Here is a 26,698-nt window from a genome sequence, read left to right as displayed (position 1 = left end):
GGGGTGTTAGAAATGACAGTCAGGGAGCCAGCACAGCCGCCCCAAGCTTCCCTCCCCTACTCCTGCCTCCATGTCAACTGCATCAACTTGATATCAGGAGAATAAATGTCCACAAGTCACATGCCAGCACATCTTGGGGCTGAGGGGGTGCCTGTGGCCGTGCCCCCGACCCCCGGCTTTCAGCAGGTGCCCCCTGCCCCACAGCAGGACCTCCAGGCCCTGAGGCCGCACTGCCAAGTCCCTTTCCCACAGGCAGGAGGGCAACCGTGGGGCCAACGATGCAGAACCAGCAGAGTCCCAGTGAGGTCAGCGCCGTGGAATTAGTCAAACAGGATTACTCTGAGGATTCTGTGCCTACAGTGACTCATGCCAGGAGCAGCCTGCCAGGCAGTGACTGCCAACCTGGGAGGGCACGGACACCAGCTCCCCTCGGACCACAGCACACCTTTTAAGGAGAGGGAGCTGGGGGCAGTGCAGAGGCTCTGCCTCTGGCCCTGAGGCCTTTGCGGGCCCTTCTCCACAGCTGCCTAGGACAGAGGCCAGACCCCGACCTACGTTCAAATCTGACATCTTCACTTTTTAGACGTGACCTTGGGCAAGTCAATTTCTCTGAACCAGTTTCTTCACCTGTAATATGGAAATAATACTTGCCTCACAAGACAGGAATTAAATGAGGTAATGTGTGTGAAAACTGCTTGGCAAAGGGTGCCTTTTAAGGAGTGGCAGTGGGGTATAGTGGGAAGGGCCCCGGTGCCAGTCAGGGTGCCTGGCTCTGAATTCCGGCCCCACCCCTTACTCTCTGGGTGTCTCTGAAAGCTCGGCATCAGTGCCTCTCCTGTAAAATGAGCTGACACTACCTGCCTTGTCAGCGTGCTGAGGGATTAAGAGCATACATACACTCCATTTTACAAGATGACGGGGGAGGCTTAGGAGCAGGGGCTAGCCTGCCTGGCCTTGAACCCCAGCCTGGGTACCTGTGGGCTTCACGATCTTGGACAAGGCCCTTAACCTCTCAGAGTGGGTCTCACGGGTAAGAGAACCGTGATGCTAACGCTCACCTAGTGGACCGCTGCTGGGTGAGGTGCTTGGAACAATGCCTGGCACCCAGGAAGTGCTCTTGAGACCGGCTGCTCTGCTGTCATTCATCTGACGCACGGCTCACGGCCTTTCCTCACTAATGTCAGTGCTGGTTTATTTCCCCTCCATCTGCCTTTGACAGACCCTGGGCCTGCAGTCTTTCAGAGGCCACAGGCCCCATTTCTGAGGCAACTCTTCTCTCCTGCTTCAGTGAGCAGCCTTCCCAAGGCAGCCCTTGAGTGGCAAGCGGTTGCACCCCTAAGACCCCAGAGTAACTCAGGCAGTTCCAAAGGGAACAGGCGAGCCACTGAGAACAATGCACACAACAATGAACAGAGCACCCCAGGGCCAAGGAGAAGGGTGCCAGGATACCGCTGCTGTTGAATGCCCACGGCTCCCAGGAAGCTGGCACCTCATCTGGGCAACCCAGCCAAAGGGCAGCTCAACCCCAGGAGGGAGATGGCTGGCAGGCCTGCTGATCTGCCTGACACCTCCTCCATGGGCCAAGGGGAGCTGGGAACGAGGGAGCGGAGAGCCTGGCCCCAAGGCTGGGGAGTTCCTGTGGCATCCACAGGGAGGATGGCAGGCCGGCTCCCTCAGGGGTCAGGCTTCCCGTGGGAGTGGCCATGCGCCAGTCAGCAGAGGACACCCCAGAAGGATCAAGGGGGCCAGCTGTACGAGCCCGGGCTTCCGAGGAAACCACATCTGGGTAGAATCCCTGGCTCTGTGCCCCGTGAGCCTCAGTGTCCTCATCTGTGTAATGGGAACAATGAACACCCTTTTGTTTTACTTGCATGGGAAGGTATCCCCAGAACAGTGGCCAGTGCTGACAAGTGTTAGTAACAGGAAGGGTTAAGAGCAAGCGGGTGGTAAAGCATCAGAGGAAACGGGGAGCAGCCCAGCCTGCGAAGGGGTCACGAGGGCTCCCAGAGCCCAGACAGAATGGAAGCTGTCGACAGTGCAAACCCTCCTTTTATTGGTTTGGTTTGTTCCCAGTGAAACCTTCTGCTCAGAGACCCAAAGACCAGCTAATGGTGAGGGAGGGTGGTGTCTGGAGACTCCCAGAGTCAGTCTGCAGGACTCCCCCGCCCAATGCGAATCCACTGCTTTTGTGCCTGAGAGGAAAGAAGGGGGCTGGGGGCTGTAGGGTAATTTAGCACGGGGGGGGGGCCCAGGGTCTGTTCTTCACAGCAGGAGGTAGAAAGGATCACATAAAGTCCTTTATTACAGACCTACAAAAAAATGAGAGAATTATATATTACTCTCACTTGTTTAAGTTTCTTTTTTCCTTGTTTTTCTTTTTGCAAAACAACAGCAGGAAAGAAAAACGCAGGAGCCGGCTCCAGATGAGCCGGCACCAGGGTTGGGATCGAGAGGGGCCAGGGAGCCGAGCAGCAAGCTGTTGCTGCCAGAACAGTTAACACCGTGGCTGCCCAGGGGCTCTCTCCAAGCGTCTTGGGAGAACTGCGACAGCCCGGAGGGAGCAGACAAGAAGAATGGGTGGGAGGACAGCTGTCCCCAGACCAGCAGCAGCACCACTCTGGCGGCCACCCTGGCAGTCAGCCGGGTTAGAAGCACTCGAGGCTCGTGTTTGGAGGCCTGGTCCTCAGGGGCCAGAGAGAAGGGAGGAGGCGGGAAGGGCCGACAGAGGACTGTGAGTTCTATCGGGGCCCCTCCTGGGACCATCGGGCCCCGTGGCCAAGGGCAGTCAGCGCTCTTCCCTGCTGGTCAGCCAATCAGCTTCTTCAGGAAGGCCTCCAGCTGGTCCTCGTCCTTGATGCCCACAAACTTGTCCACCACGTCCCCGTTCTTGATGGCTAGGACAGTGGGCACAGCCGACACCTAGACGGACGGGACAAGAGACATCAAGTCATTCAGGGCTGAACTCTTCGATCGCCATTCCCAAGGCTTTGCGGGGAAGGCTGGTGGCTGACGCAGGACCGTCACTGCGCAAAGCGTGGGTGGGGCCCCTTCCCTTGGTGCAGGGGTACTGCAGGGCTGGGAGGTCCACCCACTGGAGAAACTTTTCCATGTGGGCTCCCAGCAATACCCTTCCTCCCCCAACCACATGACTGACTCATTGGCCCAGTGGTTTGGCTGGAATGACAGGAGAGATTAAAATAACCCATGCAGCTGCAGGCCAGGGCTAGGGGTGGGGCGGAGCTGAGGGGCTAAGAGAACTTTCCTGAGGGGCAACCTGGTACGGGGGAGACCAGGAGATGGGAAGAGTCTGAATCCTGGCTTTGCCATTCATTCCTTGGCCACGTCATGCCACCTTCGGGGCCCCGATGCCCTCTTCCATAAAATGGGGACGGGAATATCTACCTTGAGGGTTTAGCATAAAGATGAAAGGTTCACATATAAAGGATTGGTTAGGAGGTTGGGCTCTGGAGCTGGCTGACCCCATCTTGGGCCTCTCTGAGTGAGTCACTTCATGACTCTTAGGTCTCAGTGTTATCAGCAAATCAGATACTAACGGTACTTATATCAAAGGGTGTGGGGGCTGAACAAAACCACGTGAACAAAGTCAGCACAGTGCCCTGCACCTGGTAGGGCCATCAACAGTGTTAGAACCTGGCATGGAGCCTGCTACACAGTGAGCATTCAGCAAATGGTGGCTGCAGAGGGCAGGTCAGAGAAGTCTACCCTGGGGCTTCATGCGCCACATTGCTCAGTGCCATGGTTAGCAGGGTCCAGACTCTACTGGGCAGTGTGTGTGTGGGGCTCGGCCGTGTAGGGTCCCATGTTTGTTTATTACGCAGCTTGGGAGCCACATTCTTGGCCTATGAAGCATTTTCTCAAGCTCCCTCAGGGGACCTGTATAGATTACATGGTATGTAAACAAGGCCCACGGCACGCTGGCATTGAGCATTTTCTGTTCCCTGGGCGCCCTGCCTGGCATTTGTGGCCATTTGAAAACAAATATAAACAGAACAAGATAAACACAGGCTTTCTTATACACAAGTTAACTACAAAGTAACAATAGTGATTTACACAAACATACCAGGTAGTCACACATCCTGAGTGCTGTCCTGCCCTTGAGTCACTGCGGGAACCGGACTTAAGATTTGCGATGTCCCCACTGTACACGTCAGTTACAAAGAGAACTGGGGACCAGGCTGGTGCACCATCACCCACGGACATCATGTGCCAGGACTGACACCCCTCTCCTCATGGGCTTTGGGGACAAACGCGTCAGGTAAGACAACAGTCCCTGTCCTTTGCTAGTCCTCAGGCCCCTTTCAAGTACTGTCCTGGGACTGATATGGGTGGCAGCTGACACACTTCCCAAAGGTATGTGTGGGTAGACCACACATCACTGGTTCCTGTCCTTGTCATTCTAGACTCTGGCATGGAGTTGGCATGAGGCTCATGCTGTCTCCAGACTCAGGCAGGGCCCAGCGGCTTGTTCCAGGATGCACCGCGAGTCACAGGCGCATGGTTTGAGGGCCGGTGCTTTGTTCTTCGGCGCCCTCTAGTGGTCTGTGAAGGAGCGGCCTCAAATCTGGCCACTCTCCACTGAGGCACAAAGGCTCAAGCACTCAACTGTTGAGCTTTGCCCTTACTGGGTCCCATCCTGTCCTGTTTCTTTTTTTTATTATTTTTTTTTATTAAATTTATTGGGGTGACAATTGTTAGTAAAATTACATAGATTTCTGTCCTGTTTCTTAACGGAGATAAAAGCCGTATGTCGCTGTGTGAGTAGTGGCCCAACTATTTTTACGTGTCCTCTAAGCAGGACTCTACACCTTCTGAGGTGGCTTGGGGTGGATTCATTTTTGCTGAAGGACTCCACATGAGTCCGCTACAATCGTACTCGGGTAAACTCACAGACCACGCTGCAGTCGGGTGTACAGCAGACACGCTGCGACTGTTTTCATGACAACCAAGGTCTAGTCATTACTGATCAAGGGTGTTCTCTGAAGTTTGAACCCCTGCCCCCCGCACACACACACACACAGCCGTGGGCTTGCCTGACACTGGATTTGCTGGAACGCTGCAGGGGTACCTGGGCTGTGACTGGACTTCCATCACCCCCAAGGAGGAGGATGTGGCTTTGCTGATCCTGAGTTTGGCTCACCAATCAGGAGGGGGTGGTGCCTATAAACACTGCCTTAAATGGAAGTGCATAGGTCCTTAGCACATTCTTCTGGAACAGAGATCTCAGTGTAAGAGGGGCAGTGGTGACACCAGAATGCAGCATCCCTCAGGGAACTGAGGAGCTGGAGAAAAGACGAAAAGATGTGCTGCCTCTCCTCGTGCGCCATGAAGCCGCCTGGAGCCTCCCATGCTTGGCGGGAAGCCCGTGAGAACTCAGGGCGGGGGTGCATGGGGGGCGGGGAGGTGGTGGTGGTGGTGGTGGTGTGTGTGTGGTCTCTTCTCAGTAATCTGCAGCCCAAGCCCTGCACTGCCACTGAGCTCAACGTCCCTGCCATGTCTTCTCCCATCTCACCCCAATTTCCTCCATTTGTGAACTGTTAAGGATCTGCCCAGGCACAGGCCCAGTGCTAGGTGCTATAGGGTCCTGGAGACCTCGTCCCCAGCTAATTGCACGATTAATGCAAAGGGAAAGATCACTGTCACCCCGGCTGCCACACACTGGGTGCTTTTTAAGTGTCAGGGACGATACTAACCACTTCTGCATGCTATCTCATAAATTCTTGCCTCAAGTTGGGGTCACTTTTGAGATGAGAAGCCTGAGGCCCCAAAACTGAGTGACTAAGTGGTAGAGCTGGCATCTGAAACGAGATGCTTGACTTTGTTCTCTGTGGAGTAGTGATCAAACTGCACCGTACCTCAGCCCATTAGAAAGGAATTGGAGATAAATACTGGGTCCCAGCATGTAGAGAAGCATTAAAAGGACGTCAGGTTTCCAAAGAGGAACACCAAATGTTTTGTAAAGCTTTTGGATACAGGAGGGTTCTTGGAAAAGCTATTATTGGAAACATCAAATCTAACTATACGACATTCTGGAAGAGGCAATACTATGGCGACAGTAAAAAGGTCAGCGGTTGCCAGGGGTTCACTCCTGCCAGGGAGGCGGGAGGTAAAGGTGGAGCACGGGGGATTTTTAGGGCAGAAGCTATGCCGTAAAAATCCTGTAATGGTGGGTACACGTCATTACACATTTGCCCACACCCGTGAGATGCACATCGCCAAGAGTGAACCCTCTCTCTGACGGGTACCCTGTGCTACGATGGTCGGTGAGGAGGCCTTTATGAGAACACCGTGGCCCCGGGAAGGCCAGCCCCCTGGCTTTATAACTTCTGTTGCTTGATGTTTGGTCCCAGACTCCCAGCAGTGGCATCACCTGGAAGCTTGTTCGAAACACAGAATCTGGGACCCTTCTTGAACCTACTGAATCATAACCTGCTTTTCAACATCCCAGGTCGTATTCATGTTTGAGCAGCACAGATTTAGAAGCCTTTCAAAACAGGGGGACATGGTGATGAGGAAGCATAGTACATTCCAGCTATGAAATATTAGTATTCAATGAACTATGAGGTTATATGGACCATTAAAAAGAATTCAAACAAAAAACCCAAGCAAGGTACCCCAAATGTCGACAGCAGCTGTGTTTGGATGGTAAGATTGCTGGTAACTTTTTTCTCTTTATAGTTACTTGGCTGTTTTTCTAATGTTTTTAAAGGGCATTCTCTGTAAGATGAGGAAATAAAAGGCTAACACTCCAAGTGTGAGGTGAGAAGCAGAAGCCCTAGAGGAAAGCATAAAGGCTCAAGGGTCCACACCCACACCCACAATTTTGCTCCTGGCTGGCAAGGTCTGCATGACCTGGGAAAGCCCAGCCACTCAGCAGGACCCGAGGAGCTGGGAGAGCAGAGAGCGCCTCACTTCCCCAAGCCAGGGCAGTGAAGACTCGGGGAGAGCAGTGGCTGCAGACAGCGGAACCCCAACACCCCAAGTGCTTTTCCCTTCCCTTTCCTTTGGGAGACAGTGAAATTCTAGGGTGGGCAGTTGACTGAAGCATAAAAAGTGTGGTGTAAGGGGAGAGGCATTTGTGAGGAAGGAGACCCACCCTGAGGCTGTGCTGGACATAGAGGGGCTATCAGGAGAGCTGGGGAGAGGTACCCGATTCCCTAAATATAATTTAAAGCAGTTTCTCCAACAAGTTATCCAACATTTGGAAAAGCACTTTCAGGCCTCGGGAGAAGCTGTTCCCGGAGATACTATGGATTTCTTAGCTGAAACTCCTTTCTCTGGCTCTCTTCCAGAGACCAGGTGTGCCGGAAGGAAGGAAAGGGTTGGAGGAGGGGTGAGGAGGCATCCCAAGCCTGCAATGACATCCGCCCAGGGCCTGACAAACAAGGAAGTGGGGATCAGGTGACTGGGCCCAGCAGCTTTGAGGTCTTTCCGTGTGACCCACATGCTATCTGGACAGTGGACAGAGGGGGGAGGAGAGAGATCCTATAAGGGGGCCCCCCACACACTTCCCAGGCTTAAGCATAGGGCTTTGGCATTCAGCTCTATACCACCAGGCTCAGGGGAATGGGGTGGTCTTGGGAATTCTCACCACCCGTGGGACCAGCTGGCAGGAACTGGATTATTGTTCTCTGCATCTGTACCGTTACCACAGTTGGCGCTCAGGCTGTGTCTGCTGAAGTTCCACTGGCTGAGGCTGAAGCTGTGGTGTTGGGCAGTGCCAGGAGAGAGCCCAAGACATCGTACGCCTGCCCGTCCCCCGCGGATGGCCAGGAGCTCCAGCCCCAAGCGCAATCAGGTCACACCCGCCTTCTCACAGCTGCTGGGGGACTCAGGGGGAGTAAAGAAAGCCAGGGGCATCTAAATGGTCAGACAAGTGCCCCTCTGACTGAGTGCTCAGTAGGAGAGAGTTGACAAAAACGGCCAAGCTCCTGTAGGCAGCCAGCCTTGGTTCCCCAGTGCCAAGGACGGTCTGACTTCGGTAACACAGCCCCAACCAGCTTTGCCTGCTTGGCATCTACTTCCTTTGCCTCTGGTCATGGCAGCCTGGTTTGCCTTCGGGGGAGCACTCCAGCCCCAGCCCAAAGGGCAGCTAGCTGATGCTCACCCCTGCTCCCACCCATTGCCTGCCACAAGGACAGGCTGGTCTAGTAAGAGTTGATCCTGGACTTCCAAATTCTGGGAAAGAAAGAGGCCCCCTCTTTCAGTCTCTTGTTACCCGAAGAAGGGAGGGACGAAGGTTCACTCTGGCCAGATCCATATTTCTTCAAGAGAACCAGAAATCTGGATTTTCCCATGAAAGCTTCTGAGTTCTAAATATCAGCATCCGGCTTGGTATTTTATAAAAGCACTTCAAGGACCCTACCAAACCTGTCACGGAGCTGGATTTGGCCCACCGGCCACCAGGTGCGACCACGGCTCTGTAACGTTTTCCTCAGCATGGCTATGCAAGTGCCTTCCATGACGGATACAGACGACTTTCTCAGCTGCCTGTCCTTTCACTCCTTGCTCCACCCTTCACTCCGGCCATCCAGCCATAAGGGACCTCTCCCCTTTCTCAAGGCCCAGAGAATGTCCTCACTTCCCATGCATTTCCTGTTCTTCTTCTCCCAGCATGCTTTGCTCTGGCACACAGGCCCTGCTCTTCCGTGAGCAAACCTGTGAGACCCTGCCTTTAGGGCTTTTGCATTTGATGTCTGCTTTGCCTGGCTCACTCTTACACAGCTGCGTGCTTCACCCCTTACTCCCTTCAGTCCTAGTGCAGATGTCAGCTTCTCATCGAGGCCTTTCCTAGACCATCCTTTTAAAAACGAATCCCTCCCCAGTCCCAGCTCAGCACTCCCACCCCTTCTTCCTGATTTATTTTTCCCCACAGCACTTATGATCGAAAACAGGGATCAGGGAACTACAGTCCTAGTCCAAACCCAACCCATTGCCTGTTTTTATAAATAAAGTTTTATCGGCACACAACCACGCCTATTTGTTTATATACTGTCTGTGGCTGCTGTAGTGCGACACTGACAGCTGAGTCTTTGCAACAGAGACCAATGCCCTACAAAGCCTCAACTATGTACCACCTGGTCCTTTAGAGAACAAGCCTGCCAACCCCAATCTAAAATGCTGGAATGTGGGCTCCATGAAGGCAGGGGTTTTGACAGTTTTGTTCACCGCCACATCTTCAGCACCAAGTACAGCACCTGGCGTGTAAGGGACTCTGAATAAGTATCTGTTGAATGAAGGCTCCTGCCCCATGTCCTGGTGCACGGCCCATGCCCCAGGCCCCTCCTTCTTCACGCACCTCAGGGCTCCGCTCAGAGGGTCCCTCTAATGTGATGCCTCCCTGTCCCCTCTCCTCCCCCCAGTAACAATCAATCCCTTCCTTTGTGCATCTCTGCTCAGCACTTCTCACCCTACGCTGAAATGATCTGGTAACTGTTCTCCCACTAGACTCAGAGCTGCTTGGGGATGAGCTCCACTGATCTGTACCAGAGTTTGGAATGCCTGGCACACTGGAGGGCTCACAAATGACTGCTGACTGCACATGTGGCTGGATGGATTCCTGAAGGAAGGAATCACCAATGTCCCGAGATACAGGGTCATACATCCCACCTCATGAAGGTGGTGACGAGAGAGAAGTGGCTCAGAGATCAATGGAGTCACCTCTGCAAAGTGCTCTGAACTGAGAGCTAGAAAAACCAAGACACCTCCCCTTCCTGGCTACCTGGTGGTCCCCAAGACATCCCCTGCCCCAGCTATCCTGTGGCCCCAAGCATGCCCCACACCAGCTGCCCTGTGGCAATCCCCCGCCAATCCATACCTCATACTCTATGGCGAGGTCTGTGTGGTCGTCAATATCCACCTTGGCCATCACCACCTTTCCATGCTGCTTGGCCACCACCTTCTCTAACCTTGGCCCCAGGATCTTGCAGGGACCACACCACCTCGGAAAGGGAGAAAGGAAGCATTCCATCACAAAAGTGCTCACCAACCGATCTACGGTCCCCCCAGAATCTTCTCTTGACACATATCTTACTGAAGGAACTTTTGTCCTTATTACCTCTGTTTACAGTGTTTGAATATTAACCTGTGATGTTGACATCCCAAACGGTAACGTCAGCAGACTCTGCAACTGGAGAATTCTCACAGGTCCCTAACTTCTAAGACACAGGCCTGATCCCAAGACTCTGATAAAGGTTCTTTCACTTATTTCAGTACCTCTAAAAGAAACACACTGTCATGCAGAAGAATATGGGATTTGAAGCAAAAAGGTTTGGGTGCAAAGAGAGGCTCCTGACGCACCAGCTGACCGTTCTAGGGCCTGTTTCCCCACTTGAAAAAGAGAGACTATACTTCTCAAAGCTGTAATGAGAAATCCACTAAGCAAGACCAGGTGGATTAACATGCTTTGTCAACTGAATAATTACTTCAAACACCTCATTGACTCAGAACTAAAAGGAAGAGAAACCTTTTAGTTTGAAGGTTGTGCAAGGTTACAGAGCTAGTAAGAAGCACAGCTGGGACTAGAACCCAAGGTTGTGTTCTAAGTGTCTTCTTTTAGGCCCGGCCCTGTGTCAATGACTATTGCTGCACTAAACACAGGTGTTCCACTCTAGGTGTTGATTCTTTGAGAACAGGCTGTCATCCCTAGGTATGTGGCACTCAGGACAATGCCTGGATAAACTCACACCTTGCTTCCTTGTTGGAGAAGAAAATGAAGCATCACCCCACTTATCGTGCATTTTGAAAACCCTGGAGTGCTCACTGTACCAGGGCAGAACATGGAGTCCTGGCTGATGGACTCCTATTTTATTCTTAGCCTTCAAAACCCTTTCCATTCAGAGATTTCAATTCATGAACTTACAACACCAAAAAACCCAGGCTGCGAGACCTTATCTCCTATTACAAGTGAAGAAAGGGAGGGACAAGGACATCAAATGGCCTTCCCAAGGCGACATGGTGAGTCAGAGAAAGAACAGGAAAGAAAGAACAGAAAGAAGCTGTCAGAAATTTGCCCAGCAAGCCTCCCAACCTGTAACTGAGGCTACATGGGCTCCTTCCAGAATATCTCATTCGGAGGGGGCTTGTCCAGTTTTCTAATCGCCTAACCAGGCCCCAAGGGCCTGGAAATGAAGGACAGGCTAAAAATCAGTAGGCCGTAGGCATTTCAATATCCCGAAAACAAACTGTCACAGCACTGAAAAGAAACTCCCGCCCATCCCCCACACCTGGGGCACCACTGCAGTGGCACTGGTCTCTTTTTGCCATCCCTTCCCAGTTTTGGTGGTTAAGATGTTAAAATAAAATCAACGTTATCTGCAGGGCCAGGAACTGCCATATGCCAAAGGCCAAATGCTGCTGTAGTCATATTTTTCATGCTTTGGTCCAAGCTGAAGATGACTCTGAGCCATTCAGGCAGTGAGATACACAATACAAGCGATTCCCACCACTAACCACAGCGAACTTTGAAGACTATTTACTAGTCTGTTTCCTATCAGACTGCACTCAATTTTACAGAGCAGGGATTGGGTCTCCCAGTGTTTGTAGTGAATATGGATGAGAAGCACCAACCATGGTCCTTGAGACATAGCAGGCGCTCAAAAATATCTGAACAAGTGACACCCCCGTCTTCTCTTGACTCCCAGGACTCACTGTGCATGGAAATCCACAACCACTGGTGTCTCACTGTTGACAACTCGGTCTTGAAAGTCAGGTCCATCCTGGATGTTAAAGGTTGTTGAACAGACTCTGGTGCTGAATATTGAACGTGCTTGGCTGGGTGTTATTGTCAGGTTACCAGGACTGCATCGTGGGGTCTGCAGGGCCCTGGAGGTGAGGGGTTCCCACCAACCTTGAGGGGGCTTCCTGGAGATGACAGAGGCCAGGAACCTCCTCAGGAGAAGTCGCTGAGCCATATGTCAGGGGAAGAGGCAGGAAGAGCTGTTGAAGACAACAGGAAGTCAAAACACCAGAAAAAGACAGGTATCTGGGAGTACTGGGGGCTCAAGATGCAAGGCTGGAAGCAAAATGCCAAGAAATAATATACAACATTTTTGCAATAGAGGTGAGCAAAGAACGAGAATCAAAGGGAAGGAATTGCAAACCAGGACAAAACTGGGTTGACAACCAAAACGAAATCAGATATTGGTGGGATTATAACAGAAGGAAAGGGAGAAACCCTTATTTACGGAGCACCTGCTAAAGGCCAAGTGCCTTACATACATTACAGTCCTCCCAGATCAACTTTGAGCAAGTTTCTAGAGTACTGCCCCTATTACAGATAAGGCATCGGAGGCTCAGTTGTGACACTCCCAAAGTAGACCAACTATAAAATGAGAGTCGACACTGGAACCCAAGGCTGTCTGCAAAATCCTTACTCTATCGATTACTTTTTAAAAAAGTGTCTTAATGGGAAATTAAGGAAAAAGGGGGCTTGTCAAAGGATCAGGAAAGAGGAACCACAACAATTCCACGAGGAACTAAAAGGCACAGAAACAGGAGTCTGGGGGAGAACTAAAAAAGGAACGCGCGTGTGGAGGGAACTGGGGCAAGCGGACGTCACCAGGGACCCCGGCTCTCCGGAGGACAGGTCCTCCCGCCCGGGGCCTCCGCCCACTCAGCCACCGGACGGCACAGGAATGCGCCCGCAGCCTGCTTCAGCCGGGGCACCACCTCGAGCCACCCGCGTCCCGGGGCCTCCTACCTCCCCGCAGCACGAACGGAGAGACGCACAGCCCGGCCCACCACGCCTGTCAAGGGCACTCTTGCCGTCACTTCCTTAGAGGCGGGCCTTTGATCATCACTTCCGGCCAGGCAACGGGGAGGGGCAGCTCGGATTTTCCTCCAATGGGGATGGCGGAGGAAGGAACACCTAAAGGGGCGGAACCTCAGTTAGGGACCGGAAGAGAGGGACTCTAGTAGGGAGAGACCGGAAAATGGGGGGCGGGCATTTGGGGAGGGACCGGAAAAGGCGGTTGCTCTCGGGGGAGGGGCCGGAAGAAGTGGGCGGGCCATAAAGGAGGGTCCGGAAGAGGAGGTGAAACGAAGCGGGAACTGGAGGGAGGTACGAGAGGAAGAAATAGGATGGGGATGGCGGGTATGAGAGGTGTAGTTCTGGAGTTTGCAAATTCAGGCTGCTTTAAGCTCAACCAGCGCTGTCTACCCCTGTGTCTCATTCGTTGTCTTCCAAAAACTTCTAGGGGTGCTGGAAGGTTCTTTCATTTTACCCATGAGGAAGCTAAGCTCCTAAAAGGTGTAGTGCGGATTAATGGACAAGACCCTGACTGGGAGCCAAGAGGCCGCTTTTTGGCCCTTGTCTGTAACTCACAACTGTATGACCTCGTGGTTTGGAGCAAGTCAGCCAGCCCCTGGGGACTTCAGTGTCCCAGTATGTGACATGAAGGGCTGGGCTTGTCATTCACCTCTTGGAGTTGCTGGGGGAACTGGTTACCCGCAAGGCGCCAGATGGTGGTGATGCTTGGAGGGTCTGCCTTTGAAGCTAGGTGAAGTGTGACCTGTGAACCGGCTTGGGCCTGGGCCTTAGTTGCACACTGAGGGTTTAGAGCTAGTCGCCCCAAGATGTACGTCTGTGGTCTGTGGATTGTATTGAGCTAAGGGCAATTTTAGCTTCAGGCTCAAGAGAAACTTCTCCCCCTCCCGTTAACCACCTACAGAACTTGAATTAGGGGGCCTTGCCCATAATAAGAGATTATCGGCAATAATCTCTTTTTGACCCACCTATATGACAGGGCAAACTTCTATTTACTGAACATCTGCTCTTAATCATTTTGCAGTGACTCTTTAAGCCCCCAACACATCTTATTTCATCCCTAGCTCAGGATGCCTGATATACCCATGTGGGTTCCTTCTCTGTCTCTGAACCTCTTGTGCGTGTGTGTGTCTGTGGGGTTCCCATACATATTTACGTATTCAATTTGGTTATTTTCTCTTGCTAATCTGTCTCTTGTCTATTTGGTTATTAGACCAGTTGAAAAAACCCTCATCTATTTTATTATTAGACCTGCTGAAAGAGCCTTGAGGTAGAAGAAAGTTTGTGCCCTCCCCACAACACCCACCATCACTGTCATGGACACAGGGATCTAAGCATCTGTGTGTCCCCGACGTGTCACAGCTACCTCTTGTCTCCCCTGCACCCTGTACCTTACATGACAACCACTCATGGCCTCTCACGGTTCTATGAATACATCAGTCTTTTTCTTCCTGCCTGCCGTTGCTTCATATGAAATGCTTTTTTTCTCTCTCCATTTGGTAGATTGGATACACTACTCAACACCTTTGAGCAGCATCAATTGCTTCCTTCTCTCTAGTGCTTTGTTCATAACTCTTACAGAACACATCACAGTGTCTCTTTACTAGACCATATGCTTCCTGAAAGTAGGGATTTGTAGCTTTTACATGACTCTATGTCCAGTACCAACATGGTACAGTGCCCGATCACAGAGGACGTTCAGTAGATGCTTATTAAGCTGAATATCTTTGGCTATCTAAGGGAGTGGTTTATAGTCAGAGGTTATGTGACTTGTCCAAGGTCATGAAGTAGGTAACTTGGCAGTCCATCTCACACCTCCATTTCAGTCTACACTCCAGCCAGTGGGAATCACAGTTCCAGAGTTTGTGTAAATGTTTCTCCCATCCCTGTACTTTGTAGTTGCTACTCTCTGTGACTGGAAGATTTTTCCCTCTACCTGAGAAAATGCTACCAGATAAATGCAGATTAGGCATCATCTCTGGAGCCCCTTCTCTGAGCCTCATTGAGTGGGAGGAGGTGCCTTCCTCTGAGCTTCCACAGCCCCTGTGCATCTGTCAGTGGCTTCTGGGGGTCTGTCGCTCCATTGCTTACCTCAGGGCTTGGCGCACCATAGTAGGTACTCGGTGATTTTTCCATGAACAGAGAGCAGGGACCCACATCAAATCTTTCCACCCTAAATTCTATTTCCCCCACCACATTGCATAGCCTCATTTTGCCTCCAAAACAATGGCCATGTTTTTTTTTTTTTCCAGTTCATCTTGACTGCATCGTGCTATGATTTGTCCGAACGGCAGGTTCACTCCCTCACTCCCCTGGTGGGCGGGTCCACAGCCACAGCTGTTCAAGGACCTTCTGGGTTGCAGGGAGGAAATACTTGGGATTGGTCCACATGCCTTGGCCACCAGCAGCCACGTCAGCCTTACACTTAATAGAGTCACTGTCCATCAGCGGCAGGAGACTAGGTGAGGATGTGGGCAGGCATGGCCTTCTCCACCCGGTCTGACCTCTTGCTTTTGCCTCTGTCCCCACGTAGGAAAGGAGCCAACAATGGTGACGCCCCTCAATACTGGCTCTCCTGAGGCCAACATCTCTTGGTGCAGCTGTTCCTCCTAATGTCAAATGCCATCTGGCAGGGCACTTCCACTCTGTCCATTTTCATTTCTGTTTTTCTGTGTCTCCAGCACTTTAGAGCCATCGATCAACCCTATTCAGCATTTCCATAGCATTTTCTGGAAGGCCAGTTTCCTTGCTTAATTCACATTCTGAATCCAAAGGAGAACCAGTCCTACTTATTCTTGTTCCATAGGCACTTGACCTCTGTCAGCCTTGGGCTTCTCATCTGAGAAATGGGAAGATGCCTTCCTCATAGGGCTGTGAGGCTGTGGGAAGGAGGGAGGACAGGGCCTGGCCCATTGTTAGTGCCTGGTGAACGATGAATGAAGCTCCTCCCTTCCTGCGGACGGTCTGGGAGACACATGGAGAGGCAGCACTCACAGGCTACGGGCTACAAAGGGGCTCTTGAGCTAAGGGTGGCTTGTCTGCCAAGTCACAAGGCAGGTTCAGAGCACAGGTGGGAGGCGGAAGGAAGGAAGCCAGGACTGGCAGCCTGAGCTAAGGGTAAAGCTTCTGTTGCTACCTCTTACTGACATTTTATTGCAGTGTTTTTCAGACTGAGATGTGAGCCATCAGAGGGTTTATGAAATCAGTTTAGTGGGTTATGATCAGCTTTAAAAAGACACACAGAATTGAAAATATCAGCGTATGGTGCATCTTATAAGTATTATTTTGTTCGTGTTATGTATCTGTATGTCCTAGGTTGCGATATAGAATGTATTTCTTAACTGTGGATCATGGTCAAAGGGTTTGAAAGCTACTGAGAGACTGGAGAGTTCCAAGCACCTGACACTGTTCTAAGCACCTTACGTGTATTAACTCATTTAATCCTACAACCCTATGAGGTTGGTACGGTTACAGCCCCCAACTTACACATGGGGAAACCGAGGCACATAGGATCAATACCTTGTCCAGGGTCACCCAGATAGTCGGAGGTGGAAGCTTAAAGGTGCTCTGCTGCCCCTAATGAGGATCTGATTTGACTAGGCTGCTGCCTCTTCCCCGCTAAGTCCCAGGGACCAGCCAGCCAATCGAGGCCATCGGAGGGCGACATAGGGAATTGCAGTTGGTGGCAGGCACTGCTGCTCAGCAGTGGCAGTGAGCAGAGGCACCCACGTGGTGGCACTGTGGGTCTTCCAGCCTCCTCCATGGCAGGCTCCGCAAGCTGGGTACAGCCCTGGGGCCGGCTCCCTCAGGCCTGCAGGGCCCATCGCGGGGCTCAGGGCTTCGGGAAAAGTGCTTCTCCGTGTCTGTGTGTCCGAGGATTTCATAGCTGGAGGGAGGCACCTTAAAAACGAAAAGAAAGAAAGGAAACAATGCAGCCGCAGTCTAAGCTGATAATGAGTTCCTCTCCAGGAGGTGTTGCTCCTAGAAGTATCTGTTTTCAGTTTCCATCTTGATGGTAATTTGTTTTTATCGCTGTTGGAGAACAATTGAAACTAGGACTTATGTTTTGCAAATGCTAGAAGCAGGTTTCAGGTTCTGTTGTGATTCACGTTCTGTTGAGTTTCCAGCAATTATACAAAACCCCCTCACCCCTTTCTGAAAATAAAGACCTGACACTGGAACAGCAGCATCACCCTTCATGCATAGACTGGCACAACCCTTAATTCCGTCCTGGGCTGGCAGAGCTGCAGTGTCATGGCTGTGATGTAGGCGGGCATATGCTGTTGCCCACACTTGCCCACCCCAGTGTGAGGCCATTGCCCTCAGTAGGCACATGCGGGCTGGGGCACCAGGGTTCATTCCGGGTGCTGCTTGCCATTGGCGTGAGGCTGCTCCCGTGTTTCTGTCCCGTCAGGTCTGGTGGCTCAGATTCTGCTGAGCAGGGCGAAGCCTGCAGCTGTGCGGGCCAGGCTGGGAAGGGAGGCAGGGAAGGACCCTTCCTCTTCACCAAGTGCCCCTCCCAATCCGGGCTCGGCCCCTGTCCCCCTCAGAGCCCTTGAACAACCCTTCTGTGTTGTTCCTCATCTGTAGGAGGCTCTCACAACGCTTATTCTACAAAAAAACGTAAGAACTTGCAAAATAATGAAATAATGGCCAGCCATCTGTGGTCCTTACTACATGCCGCACAACCGTTCTCGCATTTTTCCTATTTCAACTCATTTTATCCTCACAGTCAGCAAAATGCCGTTATTAGTCACATTTGACAAATGAGAGAAACCGAGGTCCTGAGAGGATGCATAACTTAGCCTAGACCGTGAATCAAGCCAACGGTGGAGCTGGCACTCAAACCCAGGGAGACGGGCCCCAGAAAGTGTGTGCTTCACAACTCAGCTCTACTGTGTCTTTAACGTTAGGTACCCTGTAATGTAAATATTCGGTCTTATTACAGGCTTTGCGTGGAGGTGCAAATCAGACCTGTGCTGGGAAGGCTGGTGTCAGGTGTGCGGGCGCTAGATCTGGAGCCCAGCTTGGTGAACATGAGGGTTTTGGAGTCAGATGGACCTGGATTTGAATCCTGGCTGTGCCGCTTCCATGCAATATGATGTAACCCATCTAAGACTTGGTTTCCTCATCTGTAAAATGGGGCTGGCAGTACGTAACTCAGATACTGTTCACAGATGAGCAAATCAAGTCTTCCAGAGGTCATGTGACTTACCAAGGGCACACAGCTAGTGAGAGATGAGGGCAGGCTCACAGCCAGATCTCACCACAGGTCTTGAGTTTTTCCCACTGACCTGCAAAGATTTGGTGGCGCTAGGTGTGAGGGTATGTATATTTGTCTTTAGTTTGTGAAAGCATCACTGGCAAAAGTATAGTGAGGTGCAGTGAATAAAAGTGATTTAGTTTCCTGAGTCTTTGCTTACTTATGTATAAAAATGGACTAATACTGTAATAGTATGTACCAGTATCTTAGGGTTATTGTGAAGGATTAAATGGGATAATGAAAATTAATGGCTTAATAGATTTCAGTCCTGAAAGCCATTGAGGCTTGCTTTATGGCCCAGCCTATGGCCTATCTCTGTGCACTTGGAAAGCACAATCCTACAGTTGCCGGGTGGCTTGTTCCATAAATGTCAGTTACATCAAGGTAGTTGATAGAATGTCGTTTAGATTTTCTGTGTCTTGACTGATTTTTCTGTCTAGCTGATCTATCAGTTGTACATGCCGCACAACCGTTCTAGCATTTTTCCTATTTCAACTCATTTTATCCTCACAGTCAGCAAAATGAGAGAGCGATATTAAAACCAAGTATGATTGTGAATTTATCTATTTCTGCTTTTAAGTCTGTCAATTTTTTTTCTTTCTTTCCAAGTCAAGTTGTTGTGCTTTCAATCTTAGTTGTGGAGGGTTCTGTTCAGCTTCTGGTTGTTGTTCTTTCAGTCTTAGTTGTGGAGGGTGCAGCTCAGCTCCAGGTCCAGTTGCCGTTGTTATTTGCAGGGTGCGCAGCCCACCATCCCTTGCGGGAGTCGAACCGGCAACCTTGTGGTTGAGAGCCCACTGGCTCATGTGGGAATCGAACCGGCAGCCTTCGGAGTTAGGAGCACGGAGCTCCAACCACCTGAGCCACCGGGCCGGCCCCAAGTCTGTCAATTTTTGCTTCATCTCTTTTGAAGCTTTGTTATTAGGCTCCTACACATTTATGATTATGTCTTCCTGATGTAGTGATCATTTCACCATTATGAAATGTCTCTTTTTAATTCTGGCAAAGCTTTGTCTTGAAGTTTACTTTATCTGCTATTTATAGATCTATTCTACCCTTCTTATGATTACTATTTGATATTTCTTTTTCAATCCTTTTACTGTCAGCCTATCTGGAACTTTATACGTAAGAGCATTTCTCATAGACAACATATAGTTAGGTCTTGCTTTTTAATTTATTTTGACAATCTCTGCCTTTATATTGGAGTGTGTGTTTTTCAGGTCAATAATTAACATAATTATCGATATATTTTGATTTAGGTCTACTATTTGTCTTCTGTTTGTTCTGTATGTCTTTTGTTCTTCTGTTTTTCCATTCCAGATTTCTTTTGGGTTAATTGAATATATATTTTTAGAACTCAATTTTAATTTACCCATTGGCTCTTTAGCTATACCTCTTTGTATTGCTATTTTAGTGGCTACTCTGGGGATTACAGTATATATCCTTAGCTTTCCATAGTCAATTTAGAGGTAATAGTGTACACATAAAATAATGTGAGAGCCTTGCGTAAGTTCCACCCCTTTCTATCTTTTACGCTGTGTTGTCATATGTGCTACATGTGTAGGCTAAGAACCCTATAATATAATGTTGATAATTTTGCTTTAAGTCATCATTATATATATACACACACACATATATATGTGTGTATATATATAATATATATATGTGTGTGTATATATATGTATTTTTTTAAAGAAATTAAGAGGAAAATGCAGTCTTTAATATTTACCCACATATTTGCCCTTTTGGAGCGCTTCAGTTCTTGAAGGGATCCAAGTTTTCATCTGATATCTTTTCCTTTCAACCTAAATAACTTACTTTAGCATTTCCTGTAGTTCAGGTCTGCTGGAAATCAGTTCTCTTCATTTTAGTTTATCTAAAAATGTCTTTATTTGCCTTGATTCTTGAAGATTATTTTCATTGGATGTGGAATTCTGGGTTGACAGTTTCTTTTTTCCTTTCCTGTTAGCACATTAAAGACGTCATTTCACTGTTTTCTGGCTTCCATTGCTTCCAATGAGATGTCGACGATGATTTGTTTTGTTCTTCCATGTCTATAATATGTTTTTTTCTCAAGTTGCTTTCAAGCTTTTTTTCTTTATCTTTAACTTTCAGCATTTTATATTTTGCGCTGTGTGTGGTTCTCTTTGTATTTATCTTGAATGGGATTCACTGAGATTCTGGAATCTATATTTTTCACCAATTCTGGGAAAATTCGGGACATTATTTTCTCAAAAAATATTTTTTTGTTCCATCAGCTCTTTTCTCTCTTTCTGGAACTCCAATTATACGTATATTAGAGCTTTTCACGTTGTCTCATGGATCACTTAGCCTCTTTTTACAGGACTTTTATTGGGGAACAGTGTGTACTTCCAGGACTTTTTTCCAAGTCAAGTGGTTGTCCTTTCAATCTTAGTTGTGGAGGGTGCTGTTCAGCTTCAAGTTGTTGTCCTTTCAGTCTTAGTTGTGGCGGGGGCAGCTCAGCTCCAGGTCCAGTTGCTGTTGCTAGTTGCAGGGGGCGCAGCCCACCATTCCTTGCAGGAGTCGAGGAATTGAACTGGCAGCCTTGTGGTTGAGAGCCCACTGGCCCATGTGGGAATCGAACCGGCAGCCTTCAGAATCAGGAGCATGGAGCTCCAACCGCCTGAGCCACCGGGCCGGCCTCACTTAGCCTCTTTGCTTTCCCAGTACTTTTATTCTGTGTTCTTCAGGTCAAATAATTTTTACTGATATATCTTGAAATGCATTGAGACCTTCTTCTGTCATCTCCAATATGCTATTAAACCCATCTAGTGAACTTTTCATTTCAGATATTGCATTTTTTCAGTTCTAGAATTTTCATTTATTTCTTTTTAAAGTTTCTATTTCTCTATTGAGATTATCTGTTTATTTACTCAGCATGAGCATATTTTCCTTTATGTCCTTGAGCATATATATAATAGCTGCTTTAAAATCTTTGTCTGCTATAAGCAGCATTTTGGTCAACTCCATGTCAGTTTTCATTAATTACTTCTTCTCTCGAGTATGAAACAGTCATATGTTCCTGTTTTTCTTTTTTTAATTAAAAAATGTATGTCTAATAATTTTGAATTGTTTCCTGGGCATTGTGATTGATACATTGTAGATACTCTGGATTCTGCATTTTCTTCCGAAGAGTGTTGATTTAGTGTTTTTAGTGGACAGTTGACTTGGCTAAATTCCAACTCCAAGCTCTGTCTCCTTTGTGGTGAGCAGCCACCGAACCGTAGTTCATTTATTCAGCCTTAGCTGAGTTGCATGTAGTCCACGCTATACATGGATATTTCAGGGGTCAGTCAGAGGTTCATGCAATGTGTATTCAGAATTTGGGGCTCCTCTGTGGCTCTCTTTTTGAGGATTTCTCCACCCTCACTTTCACCTCTGTGATATCCCTCAACTCTTTCCTTTGTTCTTCAAGCCAATAAGATTGTGGGTTTGCAGTGGGATTTTAGCTGCCCTGTGTGGTGCTATCTGGGGTCTTTCCTCCGGTGAAAAGCTTTAAGGAATGGAAAACTCACCTAATGCCATTTCCTTCTTCAGTGGGTCAATTCTTCTTCTAGTTTCTGCCTACTTTGGTTGCTCTTCAGGTAATTTTTTAAATGTACATACCTTATCCAGAGTTGTTATCTGTGAGAGCCTTTGGTTTGTAGAGGATACCACCATTATCAGAAGTGGAAGCATAAGTGCTTAGAAATGCTTGCCATGACTGTGAATGCAGGTTTTCAATATTTACTGAACCCACCACATGGAGGATGCACTCGGGTGTGCTGTGAGCTGGTAACGCCCCAGCTCACTGCCACAAGAAGCAGATGTTGGGAACAAGCTGCATGTCCCTTAGTTTTATTTTTCTTCCATTCACTTATGTGCACACGATCTTGGTTACCTCTGCTTTACGTTTCCTGAAACTCACAACTCTTAGAGCACAGAGTTGTTTCTTTCTTGAAACGCAGTGAACTGTTTTTATGTTGGAAAAATAGTTTTCTTTGTTTATAGCTTTCTTCAGGCTTCCCAATGGGATCCAAGTTGAAGCCACCCTCTCTGTTGGCACTTGGAATTCTGAGCCCAAGCCTAGGGGTGGTAAGGTAGGAAGGAGCAGCTCCCTTGGGGAGTTAAGGGCCTACCTATTTGACATAAACAGCTTCTTTCAAGGAACCAGTTACCTGCCTGTAAAGATGACTCAGAGTATCCTCAAAGGAATCAGTGGTCAGCTTTTAAGGAGATCATTTTGCTTTTAGTCTAGAGTCCAAGGCTTGGTTTAATTGTTCTCACCCACCATGAAGGTTTATTGATGGCCTACTGTCTGTACGGCAGAATGCATTAGAGATTTATAGGCTGCTGAGGGCTGAATGTCTGCGTCCTCCCCAAATTCATATACTGAAGCCCCAGTCCCCAATGTGATGGTTTTTGGAGGTGGGACCTTTGAGAGGTAATCACGTTTAGATGAGGTCATGAGGGTGAGGGCCCATCATGGGACGGGGGACAAAGAAACAGGCAAAGACCAAATGAATATTGTAATAAGTCACAATATCAGAGATGGGAATAGAGGGGAGTAGACCAGGACATAACATTTCTGTGATCCCACGGCACCCTCTACTTTCTTTTTCCTGAGCACTTATTGCTTGTCTAATGTCTGTTTTCTCTGTTGGACTGTAAACTCCATGAGGAAAGGATTCTTATTCTCGTATTCTCCATTTTAGCCTACAGATGCCAGCACAGACAAGTTACTGTTCCTTTTAATCTATTATGAAGCTCCATCATCCAACGATGGAGGACCTAGCCCTGTGCCTGAACGTAGCAGGGACTTGGCAGGTTTGTTGAATGAGAGGGGAAAAAAGTAATGAAAACTGAGAGGTGGCCTCAGTTTTGGTGGTCTGTGAATGGAAGCCCCTTAACCCTGTCCCCAAGAATATCCCTCCGTCAGGCTTGTATAAGTCAGGACTCTTTTGTGGATAAGTGTCAGGAACAAACTCAACCAGCTCATGAACAAGGTCCTATCAGATCATGTGACTGGCATGTTCAAGGGTGCAGCTAGCTTAGGCGAGATGGGCTCAGGGCCCAAATAGCGTTGCTGAGATCTGTGGGGCTTTCCATTGCTTGTTTTGTTTTCCTCAGCATGTTGGTTTCATTCTCCATGCAGTGGGCAAGACAGCTACTGCCAGTCACAAGAAGACATGCTTTGGGTTTAGGATCTAAAAAGAGGAAAGTCATTGTTTTGTACATCTAAAACTAAGAAAAAAAAAAGTTAAAAAAATAAAAATAAAAAAATAGAAAGAGGAAAGTCCCTCGCCCTCCCCAGGTCCATATATCAAGACTCTGATTGGCCCTGTTTGGGTCATGTGTCCAAATCTTATTCCGTCACTGATTGGCCAGCCTGCATATGTCTGCTGCTGGCATATGGGTGGCCTCCATAGAACTGGGTGGGAGTTGAGTGGGTCCTCCAAAGGGAGGCATGCCAATCATAAACATGCATGCAATAAGGGCTCTTTTATGCAAATCAATAATATTTCCAATTGCTACATAACTTCTTGGTCAACTGATGTCTGGCAAAACTGAGAAGTCTTTGATCCTGGAGGAGGGTCCTTTGATCAGTGAAAGTTGTGCTGAGTCAGTTTAGTTTTGCATAGGTGTAAATCCCTTTCAAGTGCAGAGTGTTTCATCTCAGTGAGGTAACTGTTTGTCTTGCTGACTTGCGTGTGCTTGTGATAGCAGGCTACGTGTGATTTTCCTGAAGGAAAGACGGACAGACAGACATCGGCTCTGGAGTTTCTACCAGTTAATTTCAGGCAACCACATAACAAGTGCTAACTGAGCCTTCAGGCACTCTCTTCCTTTATTTAACTTGCTCATGCTTCTGCACCTTTTCTTTTAGTTGATCCGTCCGTGTAGGTACACCAAATAGTGCAATACCACAGCTGTATTTTACTTAGAGTACCTCGATGGGTATGTTCTGCAGTTATGTTTGTAATACAGGTATTATGCCTGTTCTTACAAGTTAACCTTCACTCGCCACCTTTATATTCTGCCCCTGGTACTTATCCCTCTTACCTACTGCTGTGTAACAAACCACCCCAAATTTAGGCCAAAACTTAGTGGCCTACAACAATGATCATAAGTATGACATTTGGGTGGGGCTTGGCAGTGACAGCTCATTTCTGCTGTACGTGGGGTGGGTCTACTGGGGCTGGACCATTCATTTCCAAGACGGTGTACCCACATCGCTACAAGTTGGTGCTGGCTGTCACATGGGCCTTTCCCCAGGGCTTCCTCACACCTGGTGGCTGGGTTCCCGGAGAGGTGGTGGAAGTTGCCAGTCTCCTAGGGTCTGCGCCCAAAACCTGGCATAGCATCACTCCCCCCATGTTCGTTTGATCAAAAAAGCCCCAGACACCACCCTAATTCAAGGGGAGGGGACACAGACCTCACATCTTGAGAGGAGCTGTAATAAAAGTTTCGTCCATCTTTAATATACCACAGTGCTTCACAGCAGAGGCTTCTGGGCACCTCTTCTTTTCTGGATAGATTGATTTATTTAAAACTTAAACATGGCTGGTGTTAAGGGGCTCATCTCTACATTTTTGTTGCTGCTTTATTTCTAAACTACAATGATAGATTGTAACACACTGAACATGCTGAGATATGCATTGTCATTTTTTTTCTGTTGATGGGACTTTTCTGCATCCAATTAATTTATAATGATTTGGAATGACGAGAGACTGGTCTGAGATGGTAACTCGCAAAGAGAATGAAGAAGCAGGTGACACACTTTTGAAAGATTCTGCAGTTCTCACTAAGCTTGAGGCTTTCTATAGAAGAGCAGGCAAATCAGTCTTATTTATGCAGAACTGAGAAAGGAGGGAGACATTCTGTTGGTCCTTTCTTTCCTGCTTAAATACATCTGTTGCACACTATTTTTTATTTCAGGCTTGATGGAATGGTCATGTGATGTATTTGGATTAAATACTTGGGCTAAAGCATCTCATATATTTGCCCACCAACTTCACTTTGTAGCAGATTTACATTCCGTCTGGGATGCCAGATTGAATTAAATGCTTTTTTAAAGCCTGCAGTCTGACAAAAACCATTCCCCAGGCAGCATTTTTACCATACTGAAAAAATAAGCATCTGCAGTGAGATGATGCAGCTTATGTTTTCTTTTCTAGGGAAGAATCCAGTTTGGCTTTTGGGGATGATGCTGTGATTGGTCAGAGAGCTGAGGACCCTGAGGACCGATAAGGGCTGCTGCTTCAGACTGCTGAGCTTTCCTTCTCCCATCTGGAGTCATCCCACCCTGCCTGGATCACAGGACGTCTGGTTTGAAGCAGTGGGTTAGTACTCTTTTCCAGGGTATCTTTGTGTGATCAGCATTTCAACACTACTCTGCCCTCCCGTGGGAACCCCATGCTTTTGTAGGTTTGAGAATTATTTGGTCTCTTAATTTCTTGTCTCCCAGTGTCCACATTGAAGGGAATTCAGGGATGGTGATAAGGAGATTGTTGCTTTAATAATTTAATATTTAGAGGATGGCTCAAAGGAGGTGGATTTTTGAAGCACACCATTCACTTGCTGTGTAATCATTCTCAGCCTCAGGTTCCTCATCCATAAAATGGGGATAGTAATATCTACCTCTCAGTGTTGTGGTGCAAATTAAATTAATGTAAGTAAGCTATTTACTGCATGTTATTAGTTGTCTATTGCTGTGTAACAGCAAGCTATTTGTTATCTATTGCTGTGTAACAAATAACCCCCCCCGAATTTAGCAGCTTAAAACAACAAATACTATCTTGAAGTTTCTGTGGATCAGGAATCAGGTGGCTGCTTAGCTGAGTGGGTCTGGCTCAGGGTCTTTCATGAAGCTGTATTCAAAGTGGTGGCCAGAGCTGCAGTCATCCGAAGACAAGAGTAGGATCCACTTCCAGGCTCACTCACATGGCTGTTGGCAGATCTTAGTTCCTTGCCACGTGGGCCTCTCCATACTGGATATCCTTCTGACATGACAGTTTCCCCCAGTGAGGGACTCCAGAGGGAGGGAGGGAAGAAGGGGGAGAGCGAGAGCGAGAGCGAGAGAGAGAGAAGCAGCACAATCTCTTGGTGGATGAATGCCACAGTCTTTTTTTTATAACTTAATCTTAAAAATGATATCCTGTCATTTCTGCAGTATTTTATTGGCTAGAAGTGAATTACTAAGTCCAGCCCACACCCAACAGGAGAGGACTAAACTCTACCTCTTTGCAGGAGAAGTATCCAAGAACTTGTGGACATACCTTTAAAACCATCACAGCTCAGTTCTGGGCACGTAGTAGGTACTCAGTAAATTATTAGATGTTATGATTAGCTTAGCAGACAAACACTTCTTGAGTCAATTTCCAGGCAGATTTTAGGTATACCCCAATTTTTTCAGGTGAAAGGAATTTGGGGCTCTGCAATGGATTAGAAATGACACCCAGGAAACTTCCACAAAATGAGGATTTTAATCTTTCATTTTTTTTTGTCACGTGGGAGACAAGGTTCCTCCAGAGATCTCTGCTGGTGTACTGGGTCAGTCAGTCCAAAGAGCCGAGGAGAGCAGCACACCCCACTTAAAATTCACTTCTCTAGACTGAGCACATATCCTCCCCCGACACTTGGTATATGTAGTA

The 26,698-nt window shown here is 48.4% G+C and overlaps 1 protein-coding gene and 1 long non-coding RNA gene across 6 annotated transcripts in view; one reads left to right on the top strand and one right to left on the bottom strand.

The window, feature by feature from the left end:
* Nucleotides 1–2,031: 2,031 nt before the first annotated feature.
* On the bottom strand, nucleotides 2,032–12,875 carry TXN2 (thioredoxin 2). Of its 3 annotated transcripts, XM_088796733.1 has the most exons (5): nucleotides 12,719–12,875; nucleotides 11,668–11,955; nucleotides 9,836–9,959; nucleotides 2,801–2,919; nucleotides 2,032–2,311 (listed from the first exon to the last, which is right to left on the bottom strand). In XM_088796733.1, exons 2-4 carry the CDS (start codon nucleotides 11,928–11,930, stop codon nucleotides 2,806–2,808), a joined length of 501 nt encoding a protein of 166 aa, XP_088652859.1. In that variant the 5' UTR covers nucleotides 11,931–11,955; nucleotides 12,719–12,875; the 3' UTR covers nucleotides 2,032–2,311; nucleotides 2,801–2,805. The 3 variants fall into 3 exon arrangements, with proteins under 3 accessions (XP_088652859.1, XP_019569005.2, XP_019569007.2); XM_019713446.3 differs by having other exon boundaries at nucleotides 2,032–2,919; XM_019713448.3 differs by lacking the exon at nucleotides 12,719–12,875 and adding an exon at nucleotides 12,578–12,712 and having other exon boundaries at nucleotides 2,032–2,919.
* A 154-nt stretch (nucleotides 12,876–13,029) lies between these two features.
* Nucleotides 13,030–26,698, top strand: part of LOC109435498 (uncharacterized) — a 24,937-nt gene continuing 11,268 nt past the window's right edge. For 2 of the 3 annotated variants that reach the window (XR_016020733.1, XR_016020732.1), the window contains exons 1-2: nucleotides 19,911–22,871; nucleotides 25,223–25,387. This is a non-coding gene — a long non-coding RNA (uncharacterized LOC109435498). Of the gene's footprint in view, nucleotides 13,079–19,910; nucleotides 22,872–25,222; nucleotides 25,388–26,698 lie in introns of those variants that run through there. The other variant, XR_012494110.2, reaches the window with a different exon arrangement.

The sequence above is a fragment of the Rhinolophus sinicus genome, chromosome 1, assembly GCF_057876585.1.
Source record: "Rhinolophus sinicus isolate RSI-liver-muscle chromosome 1, RSI-T2T, whole genome shotgun sequence".
Taxonomy (NCBI): Eukaryota; Metazoa; Chordata; class Mammalia; order Chiroptera; family Rhinolophidae; genus Rhinolophus; species Rhinolophus sinicus.
This window is presented reverse-complemented; position numbering and strand designations above follow the sequence as displayed.